The following is a 15,542-nucleotide window of genomic DNA, read 5'->3' as shown; positions in this document are numbered from 1 at the left end:
ATAGGTTTAAGTGTGCCTATATTTATTGTTTGAAGATGTCAATCTTAAGTACAAAGCTTGGGTAAATGTTTATACAAAAAAAAACAAGCAAGCCAACCAATTTTAGTTTTATTCTACAAGCTGTAGGAAATTAGCTGTAAAAAATCTAAATGTTAAGTTTTCTCCTTAAGTTAGTGTGATAGAACAATGATTTTTCTATAAAGTTGCATTACATCAGTACAAATGATGTCAAAAGATCTGAAATTTAATACTCAGATACTTGGTCATGAAACTCGGGAGTACTCGAGTACTCAGATGAATCTTAAACAGCTATTAAAAAGTTAAGATTTAAGGTGAGATGCGGTTTGTGAATGTGTTCATAAAACCATAAATATTTGCTTATAAAAGACAGACAAAGTAGACAATATATATCATCTGTTCCTGTTGAGTTGGTATTTTTTATAAGGGGAATTCATTTCTTGTTTACAACTAAATTATGGGTCTAAAGTGAAATTATTTCTTGTGCACAACTTAACTATGTGTCTAAGGGGAATTGTTTTTTTTGTTTACAACTAAACTATTTGTCTAAGCGAATTTGTTTCTTGTATACAACTGAACTATGTGTCTAAAGGGAATTTGTTTCTTGTTAACAACTAAACTATGTGTCTAAAGGGAATTTGTTTCTTGTTAACAACTAAACTATGTGTCTAAAGGGAATTTGTTTCTTGTTGACAACTAAACTATGTGTCTAAAGGGAATTTGTTTCTTGTATACAACTAAACTGTGTCTAAAGGGAATTTGTTTCTTGTTAATAACTTAACTATGTGTCTAAAGGGAATTTGTTTCTTGTTAACAACTAAACTATGTGTCTAAAGGGAATTTGTTTCTTGTTAACAACTTAACTATGTGTCTAAAGGGAATTTGTTTCTTGTTAACAACTTAACTATGGGTCTAAAGGGAATTTGTTTCTTGTATACAACTAAACTGTGTCTAAAGGGAATTTGTTTCTTGTTAACAACTTAACTATGGGTCTAAAGGGAATTTGTTTCTTGTTAACAACTTAACTATGGGTCTAAAGGGAATTTGTTTCTTGTTAACAACTTAACTATGTGTCTAAAGGGAATTTGTTTCTTGTTAACAACTAAACTATGTGTCTAAAGGGAATTTGTTTCTTGTAAACAACTGAACTATGTGTCAAAGGGAATTTGTTTCTTGTATACAACTAAACTATGTGTCTAAAGGGAATTTGTTTCTTGTTAACAACTAAACTATGTGTCTAAAGGGAATTTGTTTCTTGTTAACAACTAAACTATGTGTCTAAAGGGAATTTGTTTCTTGTATACAACTTAACTATGTGTCTAAAGGGAATTTGTTTCTTGTTAACAACTAAACTATGTGTCTAAAGGGAATTTGTTTCTTGTATACAACTAAACTATGTGTCTAAAGGGAATTTGTTTCTTGTTAACAACTTAACTATGTGTCTAAAGGGAATTTGTTTCTTGTTAACAACTAAACTATGTGTCTAAAGGGAATTTGTTTCTTGTTAACAACTTGACTATGTGTCTAAAGGGAATTTGTTTCTTGTTAACAACTTAACTATGTGTCTAAAGGGAATTTGTTTCTTGTTAACAACTTAACTATGGGTCTAAAGGGAATTTGTTTCTTGTATACAACTAAACTATGTGTCTAAAGGGAATTTGTTTCTTGTTAACAACTTAACTATGGGTCTAAAGGGAATTTGTTTCTTGTTAACAACTAAACTATGTGTCTAAAGGGAATTTGTTTCTTGTTAACAACTTAACTATGTGTCTAAAGGGAATTTGTTTCTTGTTAACAACTTAACTATGTGTCTAAAGGGAATTTGTTTCTTGTTAACAACTTAACTATGTGTCTAAAGGGAATTTGTTTCTTGTTAACAACTAAACTATGTGTCTAAAGGGAATTTGTTTCTTGTTAACAACTAAACTATGTGTCTAAAGGGAATTTGTTTCTTGTATACAACTGAACTATGTGTCAAAGGGAATTTGTTTCTTGTATACAACTGAACTATGGGTCTAAAGGGAATTTGTTTCTTGTTAACAACTAAACTATGTGTCTAAAGGGAATTTGTTTCTTGTATACAACTGAACTATGTGTCAAAGGGAATTTGTTTCTTGTTAACAACTTAACTATGTGTCTAAAGGGAATTTGTTTCTTGTTAACAACTAAACTATGTGTCTAAAGGGAATTTGTTTCTTGTTAACAACTAAACTATGTGTCTAAAGGGAATTTGTTTCTTGTATACAACTTAACTATGTGTCTAAAGGGAATTTGTTTCTTGTTAACAACTAAACTATGTGTCTAAAGGGAATTTGTTTCTTGTTAACAACTTAACTATGGGTCTAAAGGGAATTTGTTTCTTGTTAACAACTTAACTATGGGTCTAAAGGGAATTTGTTTCTTGTTAACAACTTAACTATGGGTCTAAAGGGAATTTGTTTCTTGTTAACAACTTAACTATGTGTCTAAAGGGAATTTGTTTCTTGTTAACAACTTAACTATGGGTCTAAAGGGAATTTGTTTCTTGTTAACAACTTAACTATATGTCTAAGGGGAATTTGTTTCTTGTATACAACTAAACTATGTGTCTAAGGGGAATTTGTTTCTTGTATACAACTGAACTATGTGTCTAAAGGGAATTTGTTAGGGTTAGGGTTAGGGTTAGGGTTAGGGTTTTTTCTTGTTTCTTGTTAACAACTTAACTATGTGTCTAAAGGGAATTTGTTTCTTGTTAACAACTTAACTATGTGTCTAAAGGGAATTTGTTTCTTGTATACAACTAAACTATGTGTCTAAAGGGAATTTGTTTCTTGTTAACAACTAAACTATGTGTCTAAGGGAATTTGTTTCTTGTATACAACTAAACTATGTGTCTAAGGTAATTTGTTTCTTGTATACAACTAAACTATGTGTCTAAGGGAATTTGTTTCTTGTATACAACTAAACTATGTGTCTAAGGTAATTTGTTTCTTGTATACAACTAAACTATGTGTCTAAGGGGAATTTGTTCCTTGTATACAACTGAATTATGTGTCTAAAGGGAATTTGTTTCTTGTTAACAACTTAACTATGGGTCTAAAGGGAATTTTTTTCTTGTTAACAACTAAACTATGTGTCTAAGGGGAATTTGTTTCTTGTATACAACTGAACTATGTGTCTAAAGGGAATTTGTTTCTTGTTAACAACTTAACTATGTGTCTAAGGGGAATTGTTTTTTTTTTTGTTAACAACTAAACTATGTGTCTAAAGGGAATTTGTTTCTTGTATACAACTAAACTATGTGTCTAAGGGAATTTGTTTCTTGTTAACAACTGAACTATGGGTCTAAAGGGAATTGTTTTTTTTTTGTAAACAACTTAACTATGGGTCTAAAGGGAATTAGTTTCTTGTATACAACTAAACTGTGTCTAAAGGGAATTATTTCTTGTTTAGAACTAAACTATGGGTCTAAGGGAATTTGTTTCTTGTTTATAACTAAACTATGTGTCTAAGGGGAATTGTCTCTTGTTTATAACTAAACTATGGGTCTAGAGGGATTTTTTTTTGGTTTACAACTAAATTATGTGTCTAGATAGATTTGTTTCTTGTTTAAGATGGAATCCAAAACTAATCTTGTTTGCAGGTTAGCACATCTGTGCATGAAATGTTGCATGCCATGGGAGGACATCATGAACAATCTAGATCTGATCGTGATGGTTATGTCAGTATCGCTTGGCCAAATGTAAAGCCATCATGGAATGGAACGGCATATGTACCAAATAATAACATGGCCAAGTCCAACACACAAGACAACAACCCTTACGATGCAGAATCATCTATGCAATACAGTTTATATGTAAGTATTTATGTTATAAAGAGAGTAAGACAATAACCCTTACGATACAGAATCATCTATGCAGTACAGTTTATATGTAAGTATTTATGTTATAAAGAGAGTAAGACAATAACCCTTACGATACAGAATCATCTATGCAGTACAGTTTATATGTAAGTATTTATGTTATAAAGAGAGTAAGACAATAACCCTTACGATACAGAATCATCTATGCAGTACAGTTTATATGTAAGTATTTATGTTATAAAGAGGGTAAGACAACAACCCTTACGATACAGAATCATCTATGCAGTACAGTTTATATGTAAGTATTTATGTTATAAAGAGAGTAAGACAATAACCCTTACGATACAGAATCATCTATGCAGTACAGTTTATATGTAAGTATTTATGTTATAAAGAGAGTAAGACAATAACCCTTACGATACAGAATCATCTATGCAGTACAGTTTATATGTAAGTATTTATGTTATAAAGAGAGTAAGACAATAACCCTTACGATACAGAATCATCTATGCAGTACAGTTTATATGTAAGTATTTATGTTATAAAGAGGGTAAGACAACAACCCTTACGATACAGAATCATCTATGCAGTACAGTTTATATGTAAGTATTTATATTATAAAGAGAGTAAGACAACAACCCTTACGATACAGAATCATCTATGCAGTACAGTTTATATGTAAGTATTTATGTTATAAAGAGAGTTAAGACAACAACCCTTACAATACAGAATCATCTATGCAGTACAGTTTATATGTAAGAAGTTATGTTATAAAGAGGGTAAGACAATAACCCTTACGATACAGAATCATCTATGCAGTACAGTTTATATGTAAGTATTTATGTTATAAAGAGAGTTAAGACAACAACCCTTACGATACAGAATCATCTATGCAGTACAGTTTATATGTAAGTATTTATATTATAAAGAGTGAGAATAAATCATCATTTCGTCTCTGGTGGAGAGTTTAAATTCTAATGCAATTATTTTGTATCAATGGTACTGATTGGATGACAGTAAGCGTAAAAATATCTATCTCCTCGTCTGTAACTAAGGAATCTCATATATTGAATTGTAGGATGTATTGACATGTTATTTCTACAATGATTAGCAAAAAACTTTACTTGTTGTACCTAGAAATCTTCTTTTTATCAAATTTTATTACATTCTGAAGCGGCTAAGATGCTAGAACATGCTTGGTGTTAATGTTTGATGCCGGAAGCATACCTATGATGTCACCTTGTTAAGGGGCCAAAGAAGATAACATCTTTTTCACAGAATTTTCTTAAATGAAATTTTAGACAGAAATAATGATTGAAATTGAATTATTTACTGTATTTGCATTATAATAGAGAATAGAATGTGCCACATCATATTATTAAGTAAAGATTGCATGAAATCAAAACCTTATGGGACTGACTTGATATATAAATCTTCCAAGGCTGAGCACTACCTTTTTTGATACACAAAATATAGTGCATTGATCATAACATTCTATATATACTATCCATGAACATTTCTAGAAATTTATCAATTTTATATATGCTCAAAAAATCAAGGCACAAAATGATGTTTCACTTGTCAAGAAAATTACATAACTTTTGCAAGGTGCAGGAATCTAATATCTGTTCGAAAAATATAAATTGTCATTTTTAACCTCATCAAATTGGAGTTGTCTTCCATGGTCAAGAATGGCTGTTAAATCAACAACCAATGCAATATTTAATATAACTTCCCAGTGTAATTCAGTGGTTGTCGTTTGTTTATGTGTTACATATTTGTTTTTCATTTATTTTTTATATAAATAAGGCCGTTAGTTTTCTCGTTTGAATTGTTTTACATTGTCATATTGGGACCTTTTATAGCTGACTATGCGGGCTTTGCTAATTGTTGAAGGCCATTAGGTGACCTATAGTTGTTAATATATGTGTCATCTCTCTTGTGGAGAGTTGTCTCATTGGCAATCATACCACATCTTTTTTTTTTATTTGATATTTTGCAGTAGTTTCCCACAAGTGTCAGGCTGACTGTTTTGTATTTTACAGTCTTTTCCTACAAGTGTCAGGCTGACTGTTTTTGATTTTACAGTCTTTTCCACCAAGTATCAGGCTACCTGTTTTGTATTTAAAGTCTTTTCCCACAAGTGTCAGGCTACCTGTTTTGTATTTAAAGTCTTTTCCCACAAGTGTCAGGCTACCTGTTTTGTATTTTACAGTCTTTTCCCACAAGTGTCAGGCTACCTGTTTTGTATTTAAAGTCTTTTCCCACAAGTGTCAGGCTACCTGTTTTGTATTTTACAGTCTTTTCCCACAAGTGTCAGGCTACCTGTTTTGTATTTTAAAGTCTTTTTCCACAAGTGTCAGGCTACCTGTTTTGTATTTAAAGTCTTTTCCCACAAGTATCAGGCTGACTGTTTTGTATTTTACAGTCTTTTCCAGCAAGTGTCAGGCTGACCGTTTTGTATTTACAGTCTTTTCCCACAAGTGTCAGGCTACCTGTTTTGTATTTACAGTCTTTTCCCACAAGTGTCAGGCTACCTGTTTTGTATTTAAAGTCTTTTCCCACAAGTGTCAGGCTACCTGTTTTGTATTTTACAGTCTTTTCCCACAAGTATCAGGCTACCTGTTTTGTATTTAAAGTCTTTTCCCACAAGTATCAGGCTGACTGTTTTGTATTTTAGTCTTTTCCCACAAGTGTCAGGCTGACCGTTTTGTATTTACAGTCTTTTCCCACAAGTGTCAGGCTACCTGTTTTGTATTTACAGTCTTTTCCCACAAGTGTCAGGCTACCTGTTTTGTATTTTACAGTCTTTTCCCACAAGTGTCAGGCTACCTATTTTGTATTTTAAAGTCTTTTCCCACAAGTGTCAGGCTACCTGTTTTGTATTTACAGTCTTTTCCCACAAGTGTCAGGCTACCTGTTTTGTATTTACAGTCTTTTCCCACAAGTGTCAGGCTACCTGTTTTGTATTTAAAGTCTTTTCCTACAAGTGTCAGGCTACCTGTTTTGTATTTTACAGTCTTTTCCACCAAGTATCAGGCTACCTGTTTTGTATTTAAAGTCTTTTCCCACAAGTGTCAGGCTACCTGTTTTGTATTTAAAGTCTTTTCCACCAAGTATCAGGCTGACTGTTTTGTATTTAAAGTCTTTTCCCACAAGTATCAGGCTACCTGTTTTGTATTTTACAGTCTTTTCCCACAAGTTTCCGACTGACTGTTTTGTATTTTACAGTCTTTTCCCACAAGTGTCAGGCTACCTGTTTTGTATTTAAAGTCTTTTCCCACAAGTATCAGGCTGACTGTTTTATATTTTACAGTCTTTTCCCACAAGTATCAGGCTACCTGTTTTGTATTTTACAGTCTTTTCCCACAAGTGTCAGACTACCTGTTTTGTATTTAAAGTCTTTTCCCACAAGTGTCAGGCTACCTGTTTTGTATTTTACAGTCTTTTCCCACAAGTATCAGGCTACCTGTTTTGTATTTTACAGTCTTTTCAACCAAGTATCAGGCTACCTGTTTTGTATTTAAAGTCTTTTCCCACAAGTGTCAGGCTACCTGTTTTGTATTTAAAGTCTTTTCCCACAAGTGTCAGGCTACCTGTTTTGTATTTTACAGTCTTTTCCCACAAGTATCAGGCTACCTGTTTTGTATTTAAAGTCTTTTCCCACAAGTATCAGGCTGACTGTTTTGTATTTTAGTCTTTTCCCACAAGTGTCAGGCTGACCGTTTTGTATTTACAGTCTTTTCCCACAAGTGTCAGGCTACCTGTTTTGTATTTACAGTCTTTTCCCACAAGTGTCAGGCTACCTGTTTTGTATTTTACAGTCTTTTCCCACAAGTGTCAGGCTACCTATTTTGTATTTTAAAGTCTTTTCCCACAAGTGTCAGGCTACCTGTTTTGTATTTACAGTCTTTTATCACAAGTGTCAGGCTACCTGTTTTGTATTTACAGTCTTTTCCCACAAGTGTCAGGCTACCTGTTTTGTATTTAAAGTCTATTCCCACAAGTGTCAGGCTACCTGTTTTGTATTTTACAGTCTTTTCCACCAAGTATCAGGCTACCTGTTTTGTATTTAAAGTCTTTTCCCACAAGTGTCAGGCTACCTGTTTTGTATTTAAAGTCTTTTCCACCAAGTATCAGGCTACCTGTTTTGTATTTAAAGTCTTTTCCCACAAGTATCAGGCTACCTGTTTTGTATTTTACAGTCTTTTCCCACAAGTATCAGGCTACCTGTTTTTTATTTAAAGTCTTTTCCCACAAGTATCAGGCTGACTGTTTTATATTTTACAGTCTTTTCCCACAAGTATCAGGCTACCTGTTTTGTATTTTACAGTCTTTTCCCACAAGTGTCAGACTACCTGTTTTGTATTTAAAGTCTTTTCCCACAAGTGTCAGGCTACCTGTTTTGTATTTTACAGTCTTTTCCCACAAGTATCAGGCTACCTGTTTTGTATTTTACAGTCTTTTCCACCAAGTATCAGGCTACCTGTTTTGTATTTAAAGTCTTTTCCCACAAGTGTCAGGCTACCTGTTTTGTATTTAAAGTCTTTTCCACCAAGTATCAGGCTGACTGTTTTGTATTTAAAGTCTTTTCCCACAAGTATCAGGCTACCTGTTTTGTATTTAAAGTCTTTTCCCACAAGTGACAAGCTGATTGTTTTATATTTTACAGTCTTTTCCCACAAGTATCAGGCTGACTGTTTTATATTTTACAGTCTTTTCCCACAAGTATCAGACTGACTGTTTTTTTTATTTTACAGTCTTTTCCCACAAGTATCAGACTGACTGTTTTTTTATTTTACAATCTTTTCCCACAATTAAGTTTCAGACTGACGGTTTTTGATTTTACAGTCTTTTCCACCAAGTATCAGGCTACCTGTTTTGTATTTAAAGTCTTTTCCCACAAGTGTCAGGCTACCTGTTTTGTATTTAAAGTCTTTTCCACCAAGTATCAGGCTGACTGTTTTGTATTTAAAGTCTTTTCCCACAAGTATCAGGCTACCTGTTTTGTATTTAAAGTCTTTTCCCACAAGTGACAAGCTGATTGTTTTATATTTTACAGTCTTTTCCCACAAGTATCAGGCTGACTGTTTTATATTTTACAGTCTTTTCCCACAAGTATCAGACTGACTGTTTTTTTTATTTTACAGTCTTTTCCCACAAGTATCAGACTGACTGTTTTTTTATTTTACAATCTTTTCCCACAATTAAGTTTCAGACTGACGGTTTTTGATTTTACAGTCTTTTCCACCAAGTATCAGGCTACCTGTTTTGTATTTAAAGTCTTTTCCCACAAGTGTCAGGCTACCTGTTTTGTATTTAAAGTCTTTTCCACCAAGTATCAGGCTGACTGTTTTGTATTTAAAGTCTTTTCCCACAAGTATCAGGCTACCTGTTTTGTATTTAAAGTCTTTTCCCACAAGTGACAAGCTGATTGTTTTATATTTTACAGTCTTTTCCCACAAGTATCAGGCTGACTGTTTTATATTTTACAGTCTTTTCCCACAAGTATCAGACTGACTGTTTTTTTTATTTTACAGTCTTTTCCCACAAGTATCAGACTGACTGTTTTTTTATTTTACAATCTTTTCCCACAATTAAGTATCAGACTGACTGTTTTGTATTTTACAGTCTTTTTCCACAAGTTTCAGACTGACTGTTTTTGATTTTACAGTCTTTTCCCATAAGTTTCAGGCTGACTGTTTTATGTTTTAGTCTTTTCCACCAAGTATCAGGCTGACTGTTTTATATTTTACAGTCTTTTCCCACAAGTATCAGACTGACTGTTTTTTTATTTTACAGTCTTTTCCCACAAGTATCAGACTGACTTTTTTTTTATTTTACAATCTTTTCCCACAATTAAGTTTCAGACTGACGGTTTTTGATTTTACAGTCTTTTCCCTTTAAGTTTCAGGCTGACTGTTTTATGTTTTAGTCTTTTCTAACAAGTATCAGACTGACTGTTTTGTATTTTACAGTCTTTTCCCACAAGTTTCAGACTGACTGTTTTTGATTTTACAGTCTTTTCCCATAAGTTTCAGGCTGACTGTTTTATATTTTAGTCTTTTCCCACAAGTGACAAGCTGATTGTTTTATATTTTAGTCTTTTCCCACAAGTGTCTGGCTGATTGTTTTTTATTTTACAGTCTTTTCCTACAAGTTTCAGACTGACTGTTTGATATTTTAGTCTTTTTGCACAAGTGTCAGGCTGACTGTTTTTTATTTTACAGTCTTTTCCACCAAGTATCAGACTTATACTGACTTTTGATTTTTTGCAGGCCTTTTCCAACAATGGCCAGAAAACAATTCTCTTTAAAGATCAAAGATTAGAGTTTTTGGCCGATTCAGCTGAAGGTTTAGAGTTCTATGATATACAAGATGTTACTGATGCCTATAAATGTACAGGTAGGTAAAATTTGTAATGTTCCCTTTGCTTCAATCTTTGAGTGTGAAGAAAGGAAGATTGGAGATACATATCAATTAGATTGCAACCCAATGACTGATATAACTAAAAGACATCTTGGAATGTAACTTGTCTAAAAAAAAAGGCATTTATATTATTCTTTTTTCCAATTAAGATCGATAATACGAACTAAATGAATTAAAACAATAGAACAGAATCTAATTATTAAAGTCAATCTGTTTGTTTGTCCGTCCTTCTGTTTCACTTGAGGTTAAAGTTTTTGGTCAAGATATTTTTTCATGAAGTTGAAGTCCAATCGACTTGAAACTTAGAACACATTGTTTCCTATGATATGATCTTTCTAATCTAAATGCCAAATTAGAGATTTTTCCTCATTTTCACACTCCACTGAACATAGAAAATGATAGTGCGGATTGGCAAACTGTATACTATAGATACATTCTTGTTTTTGATACATTTTTTTGATAATTTCTATATTTAGACCACTGCACCAACAAACCTAACTGTCAGAATGGAGGCTTTGTTAACTTTCAATGCACATGTACTTGTCCAGATGTGCTGACTGGCACCACCTGTGAACAGACCGTCTCTAATAGTCGTAAGTATCTACTTCTCCTGATGTTAATTTTTGACAAATATCTATTTCATAAAGGAAAATATTGTTCAATGAAAATGTATTCCCCAAGAGAATATTTCATGACTTTGTATCATGAAATTGTGTCTCTATTTCTAAATAATGTCCAGAAAAGACCAATTTATCACATGAAACTTTGTCCATAAACACAATATTTCATATGTGAAATATTGTGTTTTTAAAGGGAGGTAATTTAAGAATATATATTGTTGATATTGAGACAATATTTTATAGTGGATTGTTACGGAATTTTGTCTAATGGAAGAGGTTCTATAAACATTTGAATTTTTTTATTATGATATGATGAATGTTTTCTTAATGTGACTGGGCGTCTTTATTAAAATCAATAGAATTTTTAATAATTTGAGTTATCTCCCCTTATTTGGCAAAGTTCAAAAAAAGTTAACAAAACACAAAAATAGTGTGGGTTTTTTTACAGCCCTGGCCATAAATATGATAATTTCATAATTTTCTATATTTACATCAAAAAGTCTTACACATCAATTACAAACTACTCTAAAAATTTGCACATTTTATTTAAGATTTAGATTACAAGTTTTCATCTTTCTCAAAATCAAAGATAGAGGAAGAAACCCTTAATAGGATTTTCATTGATAAGACCAACTAATCTGCATAATTGATTTATGCAGCAATTTATGGTTATACAGACACTTATCATGAAAAATATTTTTAAAATTCCTGAAATGGTCAAAATTAATAAAATGGAAAAAAAATCCTCCAGGAAAGTCATAAGAAGATTTAGAAATATTTTGATGGACATTAATATTTCACAGTTCAATATTGTCATGTTCAAGGTTTTACAGTGAAATAATGTTTTGGACAGTAGAAGAAAGTATGTTAAACATAAGATAACTGGGAAGGGTTGAGGGGTAAAATAGGTTGATATGTTGTGTTAGTTTTAAAAAGATATAACCATATGAATTCTTAACCTCAGAGTAGTACTGCTTGAATGAATTATAAATTCTTTTTAGAAACTTGTGGTGGTGTTATCAACCTTGCTGCAGGAGAGGAAAGGTTGATCCAATCCCCAAACTATCCATCTAACTACCCAACAGGACTAGAATGTACCTGGTTAATAAAGGTAAGTTGTCTGCTGAAATAACCAAACTTTCCATCTAACTCGTGTGGATTCATTTATTTTCGTGGGTATCAATTTTTAGTGGATTGCTGAAAACTTGCCTATTCATGGGTATTTGATTTCATGGGTTTACCAATCTCTGTATGCAAATTAAACTAAGTCTTTTGAAAGTATTTTATTTGTTGAACATTTGAATTCGTGGTTCACCTGTGTCCCCTCGAAACCCATGAAAGTCATTTTTTTGTTTGAAAAGAATGACAAAGATATAAACTAACTGGATCTGGATGGTAAGTATGACTTTTGATTTTACAGCACTCACTTCATACTAACATTTCACTTGAGCAATCTGCTAAAATATTTTACCAGTTGATCAGTTTGTGGGAGAAGAAATCAAACTGCACTTTGGTAAACTGTTTGAGCCATTGCTAATGTGATACCCCAAAGGTCACTGGATAAGCACTGTAAAATCAATATGAAAATCCTAGACTTAAAAGTTGACATAAGTTTAGTTTTGACTGAATCTTTGAAGTCAGAACATGATTTGACCTGTTAAAGTCAGTTTACAGAGAAAATTAAATCCAATCAAAACTAGGTCTTCTTCTTCTAAGCCCCCCTCCTTTCCCCCTTATCTGAATCTGCTACTGTTGAGTTAATTAATTGATAAGTTTATTAGAAACAATTCAGTCAAATGGTTTAAAATAATATATTTTACAACCAAAAGTTCCATGTGTTAACTTAGGCAGCAACCATTTGATTTTCTGGGGGGGGGGGGGGGGACGGGGGCTATGGGTTTTTTTCTGGACAATTTTTTTTTCCGCCTGCGGCGAAAAACAATGTATTTTTTTCGCGCCAAGTTGAAAACAATTTTTTTCTTTCAATTTCAGCATTACATATAGTGGCAGCTGAGGGTGAAACAAGCATTCTTTTTTTATACGACCGCAAAATTTGAAAAATGTTTCGTCGTATATTGCTATCACGTTGGCGTCGTCGTCTACGTTGTCGTCGTCGTCTTCCGAATACTTTTAGTTTTCGCACTCTAACTTTAGTAAAAGTGAACAGAAATCTATGAAATTTTAACACAAGGTTTATGACCACAAAAGGAAGGTTGGGATTGATTTTGGGAGTTTTGGTCCCAACATTTTAGGAATTAGGGGCCAAAAAGGGCCCAAATAAGCAGTATTCTTGGTTTTCGCACAATAACTTTAGTTTAGGTAAATAGAAATCAATGAAATTTAAACACAATGTTTATGACCACAAAAGGAAGGTTGGTATTGATTTTGGGAGTTAAGGTCCCAACAGTTTAGGAATTAAGGGCCAAAAAGGGACCCAAATAAGCATTTTTCTTGGTTTTCGCACCATAACTTTAGTATAAGTAAATAGAAATCTATGAAATTTAAACACAAGGTTTATGACCATAAAAGGAAGGTTGGTGTAGATTTTGGGAGTTTTGGTCCCAACAGTTTAGGAATAAAGAGCCCAAAGGGTCTAAAATTAAACTTTGTTTGATTTCATCAAAAATTGAATAATTGAGGTTCTTTGATATGCCAAATCTAACTGTGTATGTAGATTCTTAATTTTTGGTCCCATTTTAAAATTGGTCTACATTAAAGTCCAAAGGGTCCAAAATTAAACTAAGTTTGATTTTAACAAAAATTGAATTCTTGGGCCTCTTTGATATGCTGAATCTAAACATGTACTTAGATTTTTGATTATGGGCCCAGTTTTCAAGTTGGTCCAAATCAGGATCCAAAATTATTATATTAAGTATTGTGCAATAGCAAGAAATTTTCAATTGCACAATATTCAGCAATAGCAAGAAATCTTCAATTGCACAGTATTGTGCAATAGCAAGAAATCTTCAATTGCACAGTATTGTGCAATAGCAAATATTTTCAATTGCACAGTATTGCACAATAGCAAGAAATATCTAATTGCACAATATTGTGCAATAGCAAGAAATTCCAATTGGATTTCAATTGGAGTTACAGTCGACTCTCGTTATGTCGAAGTCAGCCGGACCAGAGAAATATTTCGAGATACATGTAGTTCGACTCAAACGAACACCGGAAGTTCGACAATCTAAGGGACACAACTCTTGCTAAGCTTGGTAAAGCTAAAATAAATCCGGGTGAATATGGCAAGGGGATCGATATTCTAGTATCAGATCGATGTGTTTGTATGTCACAGTCTTTTATTATTATAATGATATTATTTTTACTTATTCAATTGTTTCAATTAAAAAAAAATCCTATGGCTTTTCCAAGAGTGTAAATTCCAATCGATAGTTTCGTTATTCAGGTCGGTTATAGCTGACAAAATTGTTTATTCTCGGATACAAAAGATTTAAGAAAATTTTGATTTCTATTCATTTTGTTTTATCCCACTCTTTCTTTTCGAAAGAAAATATAACAAGATCAAAGACGCCGTTTGAGTAGTTTTTAGGTGATCATCAACGGAAGCCATAATCCTCACTTTATACACACCCAAGCTCATTAGTGTAAATCACAAATTAATTGTTTTGTAAACATTTTAAATACTTTTTCATGAACATTAACAATGTATCACTAATTATTTATCAAAATTCTATAAAAGATAATCTTAGGTAAACACTCATGGAAATAGCATGTCATAAATCAATACAGTGGTCAATGACCGGAAATTTAATTACACGTGTATTGTCAGATTAACTCTTCAATCAATTTAAATCCCGGAGGTCATGTTTTGACATATATGTGTATTAGTTCGAGATAAAAAATGAATTTTGAATGTTTTTGTTAACCTTGGGACCGTAGATTTAGTTCGACTCAACCGAAATTTCGACTCATCCAATTTCGACTCATCAGGAGTCGAATTACATACTTTTGTATGGAATAAAGTTCGGGACCACGTGAAAACTTCGACTCATCCGAAATTTCGAGTCAACCGAGTTCGAGACAACGAGAGTTAACTGTATCTTTTTTGTCCAGAATAGTAGTTGAATCAACTTAAATCATTGTTTTATACAATATACAATGTATATTCACTTTTACTACCAACTGATAGATTAAAACAATCTTTACCATTCAGTGATAACAAGCACTTTTTTTACATTTTAATATTTTATGATGTATTTAAATGAGTAGTTATTGTTGCAAACTTCATTTGAAATTTGAATTGAGATCAGTTTTGAAATAAGGGATAGGGGGATGTGAAAAAATTTTTTTTTTTCATTTCAGATTTCATAAATAAAAAGAAAATTTCTTCAAACATTTTTTTGAGAGGATTAATATTCAACAGCATAGTGAATTGCTCAAAGGCAAAAAAATGTTTTTTAGTTCATTAGACCACATTCATTCTGTGTCAGAAAGCTATGCTGTGTCAACTATTTAATCACAATCCAAATTTAGAGCTGAATCCAGCTTGAATGTTGTGTCCATACTTGCCCCAACCGTTCAGGGTTCAACCTCTGTGGTCGTATAAAGCTGCGCCCTGCGGAGCATCTGGTTTCAGAATCAAAAACAAATTATTTTTTTCTCCAAAAAATGGA

General features: G+C 32.6%; 1 protein-coding gene across 3 annotated transcripts in view; it reads left to right on the top strand.

Annotated features, from left to right (window-relative positions):
* Positions 1 to 15,542, top strand: part of LOC143062111 (MAM and LDL-receptor class A domain-containing protein 1-like) — a 161,927-nt gene that overhangs the window by 91,189 nt on the left and 55,196 nt on the right. For 2 of the 3 annotated variants that reach the window (XM_076233933.1, XM_076233925.1), the window contains exons 10-13: positions 3,641 to 3,853; positions 10,138 to 10,264; positions 10,765 to 10,881; positions 11,910 to 12,019. In XM_076233933.1, the coding sequence (XP_076090048.1) occupies positions 3,641 to 3,853; positions 10,138 to 10,264; positions 10,765 to 10,881; positions 11,910 to 12,019 (567 nt within the window). Of the gene's footprint in view, positions 1 to 3,640; positions 3,854 to 4,723; positions 4,768 to 10,137; positions 10,265 to 10,764; positions 10,882 to 11,909; positions 12,020 to 15,542 lie in introns of those variants that run through there. The other variant, XM_076233938.1, reaches the window with a different exon arrangement.

Source organism: Mytilus galloprovincialis, chromosome 1 (assembly GCF_965363235.1).
Source record: "Mytilus galloprovincialis chromosome 1, xbMytGall1.hap1.1, whole genome shotgun sequence".
Classification (NCBI taxonomy): Eukaryota; Metazoa; Mollusca; class Bivalvia; order Mytilida; family Mytilidae; genus Mytilus; species Mytilus galloprovincialis.
Note: the sequence above shows the minus strand (reverse complement) of the source record. Positions and strands in the feature narration are given on the sequence as shown.